Source organism: Pyrgilauda ruficollis, unplaced genomic scaffold (assembly GCF_017590135.1).
Source record: "Pyrgilauda ruficollis isolate IOZ18807 unplaced genomic scaffold, ASM1759013v1 scaffold18, whole genome shotgun sequence".
NCBI classification, from domain to species: Eukaryota; Metazoa; Chordata; class Aves; order Passeriformes; family Passeridae; genus Pyrgilauda; species Pyrgilauda ruficollis.
Window position 1 is genome coordinate 9,377,829 of NW_024516984.1, and position 14,868 is coordinate 9,392,696.

A 14,868-nucleotide genomic window follows, 5' to 3' on the forward strand; every position below is an offset into this window, starting at 1 on the left:
TTGGACAGGAGACACTTGTAGCACAATAGTGGGGTTTGTTCTCTCATGCTCTGTTCACATTCCTCCCAGTGGCCCAGGGTTTATGTTGAGAACACATCTCCAGTGACACACCACAGCTATGAGTGTCCACACTGCATTACTTTTCCTTTGCAGAAGCTTACCCCATTTGTCATCATGGGAAATACAATCTCACCAGGATTTAAAATGTTTTTATTTGTACACTTTATTTTTCATTAAGTTACCATTTTTTGTGTGGTCAGAGGACAAATTTAAAACATGTATTTTCCATTGTCTCTAAGCAAAAGAATTATTTTCTGATGCCATAAGTTTTTTACATACATCATCCAAGTTCATAGTTTTTGTTCTTCAGATGCCTAAAATGCATTAAAATTAACATAAGGGAAATAAAGTGCTTAGCAGCAATCTGCTTTGTTTTGGTTTTAGAGGTAATTTTCAAGGGCACTTACATGAATTTTTGTAAGACTTTTGTTTTGTAAGACTTGCAGAAATATGGAATTCTAACCCTGAAGATTTAATTTTCAGATGCTTCTCTTTGTTTATTTCTTATAGATAGTTTCTATCTCACATCAAGCTTCAAAAATTACATTGTACAGTCTCATTTTCTGTGTATATTTGACTATACTATAATTCTATTCTAATAGAAAGATTTGATATAATAGCAATTGTAGTAAAAAGCTAAGAGATTGTATTATCCTACCCTCGAAAAAAAAAAAAAACGACTTGTTAGTATTGAAAATAATTGGCAGGGAAGCTATGGTTTTAATATGCAACCATATCAGTACAATTTTCCCATTTGTGTGCTTACTGATTCAAATTTTAACTTTCCATTTCAAGTATTAGCTTCACAAAGGAACACATTGATTTGATTCTCTTTTTACAGAGAGTATTCATTTGGGATTTGGATGAGACAATCATCATTTTCCATTCCTTGCTTACAGGGTCCTATGCTAACAGATATGGAAGGGTAAGTGTCAAGAAATTGATGAAAATTTTCTGTAATATTTGCTGGTTTATGGTTGATACACAAGGAATACCAGAACATTAATTGATTTTTAGAGGCAAACTGGTACTGGCCTTACAAGACAAAAAAATACCAAGCTGTTTCACATGTCCATGATTTGCAGTTGCTCAGCTCTTGTATTCACTACATATTTAAATAATGTTGGGATACTCGATACTTGGGATACTCAAAGTTAGTACTTTGACCTTTTGAGGTTTGGTTTGTAGATACAGGTTGTCTGAAACCTGTTGATATCATCAAAATCTGCAAAGATCTGCATCCCTTCAGAGAGTGAAGAACTTCCAGGAATGATTGCTATGATGGATTGGCTGTGCTCTGTATTGAGAGGGAAAGAGGAGGAATTCTTTTGGACATGTCCAGATTAGTCTAAAACTTTTTGCCTTTGATTTTTTAAAAATCTAAATATTGACTGATGTTTTTAAAAGTCTGCTTATGAGTCAAATCTTTATATTATGCACAGTCTATAAATCATAACTGAACTGATGAATATGTCTACAGACAGCGGATTTCCTTGGTAATTCTCAGAAGAGAAACATGATTTTGGGTGAATAAGAACAGTTTATGAATGGAATGTCCTTATGAGATCAGACTTCTTTTTGCCGGGATTGTATTTGAAAGCTAACAGCTTGTGCTAAAATCTGTTACAGGCTTTTATGTTCACCTCCTGTGAGTTATAACTGGAATGTGATTTTTTGTTAACCTCAAAAATTTCTATGCGTAAAGAACAACTACATAGTTTTGTCTGGCTTCATGTAATGCCTCTGTCTTCTTGTAGAGCTTCTATTTAGCACTAAAAGGTTTTACCCTACACCCAGCTGAGTGAAGGGCAAAGCTACCTCCAGTTCAGTCCGTGCCTGGGTCAGGTTCTGAGTTTCTCTCAATAGATTTTTGCTATAATATCTATAAAAATCTAAAGCAGTACTACTTTGCAACCTTTCTTACTTGTTCAGGTAAGGTTTATTTGCAGAAATGTTTACTGTAATAACAATGTATCTGTTTGAGGAATATAATTAGGTTTTTTCATTATATGTCAGAAAAGTAAGTTAATTCAGCAGCCTTGGTTTCCTAGGTGTTGTTAGTTTATGTTCAGTTAATTCAGCAGCCTTGGTTTCCTAGGTGTTGTTAGTTTATATTTAGATAATAAAAAGAAACTAGAACTTAAATGTTTCAACAATTATTGTCTGGATATGTGTGGACAAAAGCACTTATAGAAGAGTATTAAATATTTACCAAAAGTTGTTTTCCATTTTTCAAATTAAACCAGCTTTTGTGTGGTACCCCAAAATCTATTACAGTTTACTTCAGAATGAGGAGAACAAGTCCAAGTGCTCACAGGAAAGCTCAGTGACAACAGAATCTCACCACTGGCTTTTGGCCAGCAGAGTAGCACTGGAAAAGCCTAATTAATTAGTCTCTGCCATAGAAGTACTAATGTGAGCATATTTTTTCCATTTGTTACTAGTTCCCTGTAGTGGATTCATTAATTAGGACCTGAACATAAACACTTTATTGCTGGGTGGCTGAAGTTGAGGAAAGTGGCTGGGATTCAGTTGCAAAGAGATATAAATACATACGCTGCAGGGAGGGGGCTGGCTCCTGCTTGCAGCTCCATCACTGTTGGCACTGTTTACATAAGAAGTAGCTTTTGCCCAGCTGGCTCTGGTTTCATGGCATCTGGCACAATATTCCTGCATTGCTAAATGACAGCCAACTGTTGATGTTGAGAGGAATGATGGCATTGCTGCTTAATCTTTGGATAAATATGAAATCTTTTTGGTGAGGGGTAGCAACATGCCTGTCCATGGCTCTCAGATGATGGCATGAAACTGTGCCATTCTGGTTTTGTTTTCCTAAGGTTTCATTCAAATCAGAGTTTCTCTTGGGCTATTGACAGCTTCAGACAGCAGTTAGTAATTGCCAAGGATGTTAGAGAGACAGTGTCAAATGTTCAAAGCAAACATGCTAAAACATGAGAATTTTAGGGTTTGTTTGTGGCAGCAGAAGGTGCATGTTTTTAAAAGAGGGCTTGCCTGTGATTAATGGCCTTTAAAATAAGGAATCTGGACCATAAGTTAATCTGAAAAAAAAGAAAGTTGAGGGGAATTATTTTTCTTTTCACCCGTATTCTTGTTTATGAGCAATCCAACATCATGTTCTCTTATAAATCTGCACTATGGTGAGGGCTAGAGATGCCCTTTTAAAAAATTAAATCTAGGGTGATCACATAATCATTAAAATACAAAAGCTGGATCTTCAAACAAACAAAAATGTCCTAATTAAATAATAGGGGATTTGGCAACTTGGCATTCAGCTCTTTTCATAATGCCTGAGTGAGTTTCATGGTGAATGACTATGAATGATGTTCGGCCTTGCTGCTGAAGGGATTGATTTTCTCTGCCTAATTCTCTACCTCATTCTTCCTGACTTCTTCCTTGTGCCACCTTTTTCTGTATCTTCTTACTTTTTAATCTGTTTTTATCACCTGCTCTCCTTTAGCCGCTATTGTGCTCTATTTTCCTCCTGCTTTTTTCCTTCAGTTTTGTTGTAACATAATGATACCTTTATTTTTCAGTTTACGTAATCACAGCAAAAATTACTCCATAAAGCACTACATTTTTATTTAAGGATTATTTGAATTTAATGGAAATATATGAAACTCTAAGAATATGCCCTTCCAGAAGATTAGACCAAAAAACCCAAAACATTTTCATTTGCTTTAGGAATTTTTTAACTATGTACAGAGAGAGATGTATTGATCAAATATAATGTTGCCAGTTAGTTTAATTGACATTAGGGCTGATTAAGTTTTGGCATTTGGAAAAAGTTGGAGCCCTTTAAGATCTTGGAGCAGGTGAAAATACATCTCAGTATTGGCACAGAATACTGTGGTCTTGACATACATTTCCATTCCCAGTGAAAGCAGTTATATGCAGAGGTTTTAAAGGAATTTTCCTTTAAATTATAAGCTATTTTATTGGGGTTTAATATACTTTAGAGATAGAGAAAAACAAAGCCTGGTTTCACTTAACCCTTCATTTGTGACCTGTAGGCTTAAGTGGAAAATAAGCCTGGTACCCAAAGTGAACTTTCCTGTTTTTCAGCTTCTTGTTCCTCCACCAAACAAAGAAATCAAGTAGGTAGAATTTAGAAATGACATACAGGCAATGTTTTGGCTCCAATGCCAGTATTCAAAACAAAAGGCCTACTTAAGCAGTTTGACATTGGTATTTCTTTTCTTTAGTTAAACTGTACCTCCCTCAGAGATTTGTACCTGATTTTGACCATACCTGAAAAGACACTGACTGAACCTGCAAATCCCAGGCAACAAGAGGAGATTGTTAGCTTTCCTACTCATTGTGTGACACCTCACAATAATTAGTTAGCAATTAGTGGCTTAAAATTGCAAAAGAAGGTTGGGTATGGGATTATTTTTTTAAAACCTTGTTCTAGCCTTGTCTTTTTTTAAAGTTTACAGCCCCCACTGTAATGTCTGATGGCAGAGTTTGATATACTATGATGCTTTAAACCAAGGTCCTTGTACTTTTCATTAGAGCAGTTGCAAGTTTGTGACTACACAGATATTTAAAATGCTAATGCAGATAATGTTTTTGCTTCTGTTAAATATGTAGTTACCAAGAGCCACAGTTTTACATAGTTTTTGTGTTAAGTGGAACTTCCTATACAAAAAGATTGTGTTTAAACTAGGAATTAAGCTTTCTTTGAAAAGCAATCCATTCAGTTTATTCTTTTAGCTTTTGTGTTATTTAATCTGACACTTTCAGTAGGTGCCAATGAGTTTCTTATATTTTTTCTGCCTAATTAAATTAACCTAATAAATGGCATTATTTTAGTATTACTTTGGAGAAAACCATTCTGTTTTATTTCTGCCATGTAAAAATACCTTGGAGTAAAATGGTTAGAAAGCTTTACAAAAATCTCTTTTCACAGACTCAGAAATGTGATAAAAATGTTCAATAATAAAAAAAGCAAGTAATGTCCACTGAAATGTAAAATATATATTTGCAGCCATTAATTTAAAATTAGTCAAATGCGTTCATAACCAATATCATGCTCTGTTGCCCATTTATTCTGCTTTTCAAAATGATGTTCCTATTTAGGGATGGAAGTCAGAAGGGAAATGTTTCTATCTTGTTGCATTAATAGTTGATACTCAAGATCTTCATTTGCATCTTAGACATTGCTAGTGAACTTCATTTGCATCTTAGACATTTAGCCCATCTAATTCCTTTAATAAATAGAACAGAGGCTCCTGTGAAGTGTCTTCTGTTACTGCTCAGGCACAAGAGAAATCTTTGTCTGTTTTTAAAAAAAAAGAAGTCCAATGAACTGTAGGATGTGTAGGATGATGAGCTGCTAACTGGGCACAAAGATAAGCAGAAATGTCAAAATGTCAAAGGGAGAAAAAGCCTCAGGCCTAGCGAGAGAGAAAATACCACCTGCTTTCCACCTCACATGCCTACAAAAGTAAAGCAGAGCAAGGCACAGGTCTACAAATAGAACAATATTAAAACAGAGAGACAGAATACTTTTGTTCATATTTCAAAGTGTTTCCATTTGAACTAAGAAGCCAAATATTCCTTTTTTTTTTTTTCTTTTTTTTTTTTTTGGCTGTGCCAGTTTAAATAAAAGACTTATATTTAAGGACAAAGTTCATCAAAATAGCATGATGCAATTTTTTTCCCCATTTATAAGGGCTATTTTTTTATTCTAAAAAACTTACTCTTAATGGATATGAGTTCAAGAATAGATGTTTTGTCTGCTCATTGTAACTTTGCTTTGAAATTTCAAAAATTCTTTCTCTGGATAGCAGTTCTTGGGTTTTGGCATTTTCAGAAGGCAAACAGGCTGCCAAATCACCATTCTTTTCCAGCTCTTCAGTGCTGACGCATTTTGCCTTTCTAACCAGTAGTTACAGAAAAATGTTTGAAAGTTCAGAGATCATGTTGGAGCATCTATTAATTTGATTGAGAGGTGGAAAAAGAAACTAAGGACTGCATCTCTTGCTTTTTAACTGTGACTTGTCATCAAGTTTAGAATATTAGCTTATTTTAAGTAAAATATGGGTTGCCACTTCTTCAGTTCTATTTAAAATATAATTCCTAACAAACTAACATTATTAATAGAGGCTGTTGGGGGATAATATGACATGTTCTTTCATAAACTTATGCTCCTGTGCTCCTGGATAGACTTGGCATTATAAATGAGAAACTCTATATCAAATGTATGTATTAGGGTCTCTTTTCAATTTTTCAGATTGAAAATATATAAAACACCAAAAAAAATCAAAACAAGACAAACATCTGTAATGCGTTTGGTAACCACAATGCTGAACATGCTTTTTGAGTTTATTAGCTCAGTAAGGAGTAAGTTGTTACGGTAATTTCTGAAGAGAAGTTAAAGTGTGTTATGTATTAATAACAAACAATAGTTTTGTTCACTCTGCATGGGTGGGCCAAACTGGAAACATAATTAAAGCTTTTTGACAATCAAGGAGTGGTTTTAAATATAATTACCATTTTCAAATAAAACATCAGTAGTTCTTTGCTTTAAAGTTAGTAGGTATTCCCAGGACTGAATCCTGTCATTTGTGACCAGTTTATTTTGAATAACAATATTATTATCATACCCCTGCTTGATCATAAAACTTGTGAACAGTTGCAGAATCTGGAGAAGTTTTAGGTGAAATGGATTTGCCCCTTCTGCACAGAGCTAAGAGCCAGTGCCAGGGATGCCTGAAGGGGACCACAGAAGTCCCACTGCAAAATCAAGGAGTCAGTTGAGTTAAAGTCATATTTTTGAGTGTTACTGGGAAGTGTTGTAGTACAGGGAGAGGCAGTTACTGAACTGAAACTGACAAAGCAGATGTTGCATTTGATACAAGTAGCATGCTATGAAAAGCTGTCCCTCCAGTTTGTATTTGGGTATGTGTGTTAGGCACAGTATTGATGGTGTACTTGCTTAATTTCTTCTTTAAGGATCCTCCCACTTCTGTGTCCCTTGGACTCCGAATGGAAGAGATGATTTTCAATTTGGCGGACACACATCTATTCTTTAACGATTTAGAAGTAAGTGTTCATTCTTTTAAAACGCACAGAGATGATCTAATATTTAATATTTGTCTGGTTTTATGTGTTGTTAGATGCTTTGACAATTATTTGCAGAGTTTCAATACAGAAATGCTTAGAAAATAGCTATCTCATTTAGTCATTAGGATATATAATAATATCTACACTAATTGCCTCCACTGACCTTCAAAGGTTACTACAGTTTAAATGGTAGAGTTTTGTCCTCACAGGTTTTAGCACTTATGGTGACAGTAGACAAGTTTCAGAAGTGGATACACCGAAGGAACCTATAAACATACAGAATTCAATAGTCTGCACAGACCATTAAATATTAAACTCCACCTTCTAGAAACAGTTGATGGCTGGGTACAGATTTCTTGCTTACGTGCCACGGTGGGCAAGTGTTACCTTATCCCCGAGGGATATCATAAATGTTGTATGGGCTGTCTGTGGGATGTTCCTGGGGCTGCTGTGCCTGCAGCAGGCATGGGCTGTTCTGAGCCAGGGTGCCTCTGCCTCAGCGAGGAGCTGCGGGTGCCTTGCCAAGGGCTTTTTTAGCCTACACAGCCTATGGTTTGGCAACGCCTGGGAGATCCTTCCAAAGCTCTCCAAACTGCTGAAAGAGACTGTCACTGTAATGCCTGGCTGTTTCATCTTAAAAGGGAAAAAAGCAATTTCTGATCACATTTTAATAACGCAAAAACATGAAAACAGTCAGATTTCTTTCCCATCATAGTGAAGACAGCTGTTTATTTAAAATCCAGCTGTTAAGCAAGCTTGTGGTGGGGCTGCCAACACACATTAATCATCAAGTTGTTGTTTTGCTAGATTTTAGAATAGCGTGTTATTCCAGACAGCAAAAGAATCTAAAAGATTCAAATGCAACTTTTGCTGATCAAAGTTAATTGGCAGCAATTGGCCTTTAAATATTTCCTGATGTTTCCTTTTTCAAAATCAAGCAAAATACACCTTATTCAATAGATGAGCCAAAATAATTTGAAAAATGCCAGTGTGTGATAGACCTCAAATGTGGTTTGTCCAACATCTGTCCTATATTTTGATTTCTTTTCATCTAAAAAGAAACCACTCACAGATGATTTGGCATCTAAGAATGTAATGAAATTATTGAACATGCTTTTTTTTTTTTTCTTCCATTCCTTAGAGTATTTATTTTTTATACTTACAGTAAAATAGCTGGTTTCTTTAAATTTTAAAGTAGCATTTTCTTCCATTAAGGTAGCTATATTTAAAGATATGATTGTTTTGGACATAAGAAGCACCAATGAGTTGCATGTATAAGACTTACTTTTCAGTATTATTTAAAAATATAACAATGCTAGTGATTTTCCAACTCTGTTTCTGATTATATTTCATTTTAACCAGAGCAGAATGAAAAAGTGCTACTCTTTCTGTATTTAAGTATATTTAATAAAGTTCAGTGTGTTTTCATTTGCTGTGCAGAGCCAGATATGTAGCTACTTCATACAGGATTGTCAACCTCACTGACTTTAATGGAAATTAATCAACCACATTTTAAGGGTGGCAGATTATCTTCTGCCAATACACATGTTGCAGCCTTAACAATACAGCACAGTAGTGCATTCACTCAAGAACTTTGTAGCTGTGTATGAGAAAACAGCTTCTGGTTCATGGAGGCAGAGGAGCTCACTGCTAAGCCTGATTCTGATTCTGCATTTCCACCATAACGAGCCAGTTTATGTTGTATGTCCAAACTGAAGTGTAATAGTTTGTGTGCCCTGGTCTGCCTTCCTCATACATAGGGGCACCCAGGAGTGAGCAGTTGTGTGCATGTCCTCCTACACCAGCCCTAATCCTCATGGCTGGGGAACATGGGCTCTGAGGGATCGTGCCTTGTCCAAGGGGTGAAGAGCACATTCTGTGAGCATAGACAAGCCTTCAGGTACACTTCCTTTGTGGGAAGCAGCGTGTAAGGACTAGACATCATCACAGACTGGGGCTTTCAGTTCACCAGCAGTGACAGATTTTTGAACATGTCACAGAAATCTGGTGTTCTTGAAGGAGCATGTCCTTCTGGAACCACAGTTGGTCATTCTTGTGAGCATCACCATTGAACTAGCAGGGCCTGCCAGTTTCCCAAGGGCTGTGACCTCAGGGCAGATTCCTCACATCCATCTCAGAAACTCAAAGTCCTTGCTTGGTGATTTGGAAGTGCAGGCTGCTCACTGCTTGACAGGCTTTCAGGAAAACTGTGGACAATTAGGTTTGGATATGCCTCAGGCTTAAAGCATCTATTCTTACTGATGAAGAACTAAGTCTGAAAGATCTAGCTCAGGTCTGAGCTTTCCAGATCATCAGCACAAGTATCTGGGCTGTTGGGATTGAAAACATTTGTAGGCACATTGCCTGTGAGCTGCAGAGCTTGGGTACTCTTGCCCAGCAGTAGTATGAAGAATGGTAAAGCTGGATTTGGAACATATCTTACCCACAGAGTAGATGTGTCTTTGAGCCTAGGCTTAATTCAAAGTGGGAACCTGAAAGCTGATGCCCTCTGCCTCACCCAGGCTCAGAGGGAACCCTTCTTGGCACATAGAGCGGCAGCTTTTAAATCCAGGCAATCATCTGTCATAACTTTGGCCTATGATGCACATTTTTCCAGATACCACAAGTTAATGTTTTTAAATAAAAAAATCTTCTTTCATCCAACACATTCCAGAAAACTCTATAATCAGAATAGCTCTCTTGTTATCCAAGGGAAAATATTTTTTCGTCTTATAAAATACTGAAGATGGAATGAACATTTTGAATGCAAAGGGCAAAGTTGCAGCAGTGAGCTCTGAAGCAGAGTTTGATTTATGTATGACCTAACTGGCTTTTCAAAGCTCAGCCTAGAGGTTTAGGAATGTTATTAGGTTAAATTCTAAACTTCTGCAGTCAATTTTTAGTCTGTGTAAAGTGAATCAATGCCAATGTGAATCAGTTGAATTTAGTAGGGGGTACAGCCAGGTAAATGGATCATCTATTTTTATGTATGTTGTTCTTTATGTAATAATAATATAATAATAATAATAGTAATTGAAAATTTCAAACTCATTGAAAAAATTCAGTCAGACCTCACTATCTAGCTTTGAAGTCAGTATTCTGTTTCTGGATGCGTGAACTACAGTTAGATTTGCACCCTTGCACTGGTTCTTATTTTATTGCTTTGAAAAAAATAAAATAAATTGCTTATTTCCTTCACTTTGCACAGATTTATTTAGAGTAATTAATTCCAAAGTGATGTAATAGCAAATAATTTCTGATCTTTAGGAATATTCCTTAAACAGCATGTTAAAGGGGTATGACACGATTTTTAACATACTGAAAAGAAAAATATTAATGTTTACTTATGTATAATTTGATCTAAATACCATAATAAACAGTATTTTCATGCAGTAATTACCAGTAATTTCATAATGAAATTATAGAAGTGTACTAGGCTAAACAGTAGAAGGTAGTGCATTGTTCTAAAAATTTAGATTCCAAAATCTGCATTTGGGCTTCCGAACAAAAGCTTTTGGTTTTCAGTATTGAAGTTTTATATTTAAATGTCTCATACTCTCTGTTTTATAGTTGAATTTTAATTGTGTGCAAGAGGAAATAACTGCATTGATGTAGTGCCCTCAAGAGAACCACAGTTATCTCATCTGAAAAGAATGCTTGATTTTGCATGCTGATTATGTTGTGATAGGGATAATAAGGTATAATATTTTAAAGGTGTATATGGAGCAATTACACATATTATGTATTTTAGGAGGTATGCTCCAGTGTTTTAGGGAAATGAGCAACTTGATGATAGGACTAAAACGTGACATCCACTGAGGTGATCAGCTCTGGTGCAGGTGTGTTCTACAGCAGAGCAGGGGAGTGTGGCTCACAGGGGGATCCTCAGCCAGGGAAGCCCCAGGGGAGCACAGAGACCCACCAGGAGCCGGCTGCTGTTATGACAGTGTCTTACTCTCCTGGCATGTGCAAGGCCAAGGTAATGGTGGCCAATCCCTCTTCCCAAAGTAGGCAGCCCTGGTGAGCACTGTGGCCAGGAGCACTGTGGCCAGGGCAGGCAGACAGGTCACGGTGTGCCAGTTTGCTTGGCAGGGTGCACAGGCAGGGTGACAACTCAGAGGAGGGACATCCGCTGGCCAAGTGCAGACACATGAAGTCTACCAGCAACCAAGCACCATCCTGTAGCCATCTGCACAGGTCAGGGGCGCTCATCCCACCTGACTGCCAAGGCAGAATGGTGGGCACTCATCTGAGAGCAAAGGCTGCAGCTCAGATGGGGGGTCTGCACCATCTGTCCTGACAGTGGCCAATGCCTCCACGCAGACAGGGCTGGTGAAGGACAAGACTGCAGTGCAGAACTCAGACTGCAGAAAGTGAATAGAGGCTTCTTCTGGGGCAGGGACAGGACAGCAGACCTGCATGCCAAAGGTGTGCCAGGTGGAGGAGCTCCTGTGGAAAGTGGCTGAGCTGCAGGAGGCAGCAGGAAGCCTGCATAGCATTGGGGAGGCTGAGAAGAAACTGTATAGCTGGTTCAGTGCAGTTGCATAGCTGCTTCCAAGTGCAGTCTGCAGGAGACCCACAGCCCATGGCCAAACAGCCAAAACCTCTCCCACTGGCACACACAGAAGGGAGGGAGAGCAATAACATAGCAGAATGTAAGCAAGGACCTGCAGGAGGAAGATGCCTCCCCAAAATCTGAGGTGCCCCTGCAGAACTGCTTCACTGCTGTGCAGACTGAGTAAGGAGAGACACATCACAGAGGAGAGACGCTGGAGCTGAGTAAGGAGCTTGACCCCATAACCCCCCATGTAACAATCACAGCAACTAAGAGAAGGTAAGAGGTGATAGTAGTAGGTAACTCAATTCTGAGAGTCTTATTTGCCAGCATCAGGTGCTCTCTAGAGAGGTGTGATGTTTGCCAGAGTTTTGTATTAGGGGTGTGTCTCTCGGGCTGTGACCCCAAGACAGGATGTCACCAATAGACTGCCAAGCCTCATACTGTCCTCTGACTTCTGTCTGCTGCTGTTATTTCACATGGGCACCAGCAATACCGTCTGAGGAAACAAAAACAATCAAGATGGAGTGCAGAGCCCTAGGAGCAGCAGTAAGGGATTCTGGAGTGCGGGTGCTTTTTTCATCAATCCTCCCAGCCATAAAAAAGGAGTTTGAAAGGGCCAGTCAAATCTGGGAAATTGACAAATGGTTGCAGAACTGGGATCCCAGAGAGATGTTCAGGTATTTTAGAGCATGGGACTTGCTTGAGAAACCCGGTCTGGTGGGGCTGATTGGCTTCATCGGTCAGAGAAGAACATCTTCAGTCATAGGCTTGAGGAAGAGGGCTTTAAACTTTAGTTTAAAGCCCTCTTTAAACTGGTGGGCTGCTGTAGGAGAGGAAATTCAATCCATCCCACTCTTACCCATCTGATACCTGTGGTAGACATAGGTGTCCAGAGTTTGTAGTGGGATCACAGGTCTGCAGAAGAGCATCTGAAGAAGAGCAAAAAGGAATCCCAGCCACTCCAGCCAGTAAGTTGGCTTCATCAGAGGCCCATCTTGAATGCTTCTATGCAAACACACACAACATGGGGAGTAAACAAGAGGAGTTAGAGGCATGTGCGTGTCTGCAGGTCTATGATCTTATTGGCATCACAGAGACCAGTGGAATGACTCTTGTGATTGGAGTGTTGGAATGAAAATATGCAAGATGTTTAGGAAGGACAGGCAGGGGAGACAGGTGGGGCCTGTAACCCTCTGTGTCAGTGGATGTCAATGCTGGAATGCATACAGCACTGCCTGGAGATAGATAAGGAGCTGACTGGGAGCTTATGGGAGAGCAGGGAACAGGTGACATTATGTGGGGGTCTGCTACAGACCACCTAACCAGGGCAGCAAGGAGGGTGCACAGGAAGCTCACAGTCCTGCACTTCAAAAGAAAGACTTTGGCTTCTTCAGCAATCTGCATCTGGGTAAATCTGGGTATGTTATATATTGGGTAAATCTGGAGGAGACTGGATTGAGGGCAGTCCTGGGTAGAAGGACTTGGAGGTGTTCATTGACAAGAAGCTAAACATGACCTGCAAAACATGTTTGCAGCCCAAAAAGTCAGTTGTGTCCTGGGCTGCATCAGAAGCATGACCAGCAGGTTGAGGAGGGGATTGTTCCCATTTAGTCTGCTCTCCTGAGATCACACCTGGAGTATTGTGTCCAGCTCTGGGGTCCCAGCTAAAGAAGGGTGTGGAGTGAGTCCAGAGGAGATCACAAAGGTGATGAGAGGATTGGAGCACCTCTCAAATGAGGAAAGGATGAGAGAGTTGGAGTTATTCAGCCTGAAAAAGAGAAGGCTCCAGGAAAACCTTATCATGGCCTTCTCTAGAGGGGAGAGCCAGAGAGGGACTTTTTACAAGGTGTCGTGTAGTCACGGGACAAGGGTTGTTGGCTTTAAACTGAAAGAGCGTAGGTTTGAGTTAAGTATTAGGTAGAAATTCTTTAGTGTGAGGTTGGTGAGACACTGGAACAGGCTGCCCAGAAAAGTTGTGGATGCCCATCCCTGGAAGGGTGCAAGGCCAGGTTGGATGCAGCTTTGAGCAATCTGATCTAGTGGAAGGTGTCTCTGCCCATGTCATGGGGCTTGGAACTGGATGACCTTTAAGGTTCCTTCCAACCAAAACTATTTTGTGATTCTATCTGCATCTTTAAAGATTGTATATGTTTATACTGGTACTTTTAAAAGTGTATTCTTTTTTTGGCATATCAGGTGCATATTATAACAAGGCATGTTAAAGGTATAACTAGGTATTGGTGGCAGTGAATTATTAGGAACATCTTATTAGAAAAATTTGTTCAGTGCTTTGCAAACTTTGTTCTAAAATGACAGCATCTCATTAGATCTATTCCTTTAGAGGAATATACTGAGGCTGAATATGTAATTTATGAAGTCTTTTCTTGTCTAATCTTGCCTAACATTTAGAATACTTTTTCTTTTTGGTTTGTGTTGAATTATATTGAAGTAATTAAAAGCAAATTAATTTGTAGTTTTATTTCATTTTTTTTCTTTTAGGACTTTTATTTCTGTTTGTTCATTTCACGTTTTTTGGTGTAGGCTTTTGTTGGAAGGTTCAAAATAAGAACCTAATGATACTACAAAAAATCAAATCTTCACACCTTTGACAAATATATAGATGCATGATCATTATTAACACTAATTTTTCTGCCATTTGTGAAGGATATATAATGCTCACCCATGGGTTCACAATTCACTTCTGTTTGTGGAGTCTATGCAAAAGGATAATATGTTTATGGGAGTAGTTTATAATGTATGGCAGTATGGTATCAGTTTCCAGGCTACATTAGTTGTTGATATATTTCTCTTGAAGTAAATCAACTAAAGATAAGAGATCAGGGAATGCCATAAGGTGCTACTGTCAAACAGTAACTTTGGTTCTTTGGGAAAAAGAATAGTCAGTTAGTCAGTTATATTCTAAAAATCAAGGATGATGACCTTGATTAATTTTTTCTGAGATTGTTATTTAAAATCCACTTGGTGTTCCACATCTAGTATGTGTGTGATGAGCCCAATCTCTTCTGTGTGTCAAAAAGAGCACCACATTAGCATATTACTGTGCATGGACCCCTCTGGAAAGCTGCCTGTGTTGGAGTTGCACATGATTTCCATAAGATGCAACTCTGTCATTAACCTCAGCTGGCTGGACCATCAGCCAG

The 14,868-nt window shown here is 38.5% G+C and overlaps 1 protein-coding gene across 14 annotated transcripts in view; it reads left to right on the top strand.

Annotated features, from left to right (window-relative positions):
• The window catches only part of EYA1 (EYA transcriptional coactivator and phosphatase 1), a 157,160-nt gene that overhangs the window by 111,448 nt on the left and 30,844 nt on the right, over window positions 1-14,868 (top strand). For all 14 annotated transcript variants that reach the window (XM_041464451.1, XM_041464455.1, XM_041464450.1 and 11 more), the window contains 2 exons: window positions 902-985; window positions 7,039-7,128. In XM_041464451.1, the coding sequence (XP_041320385.1) occupies window positions 902-985; window positions 7,039-7,128 (174 nt within the window). The remainder of the gene's footprint in view (window positions 1-901; window positions 986-7,038; window positions 7,129-14,868) is intronic.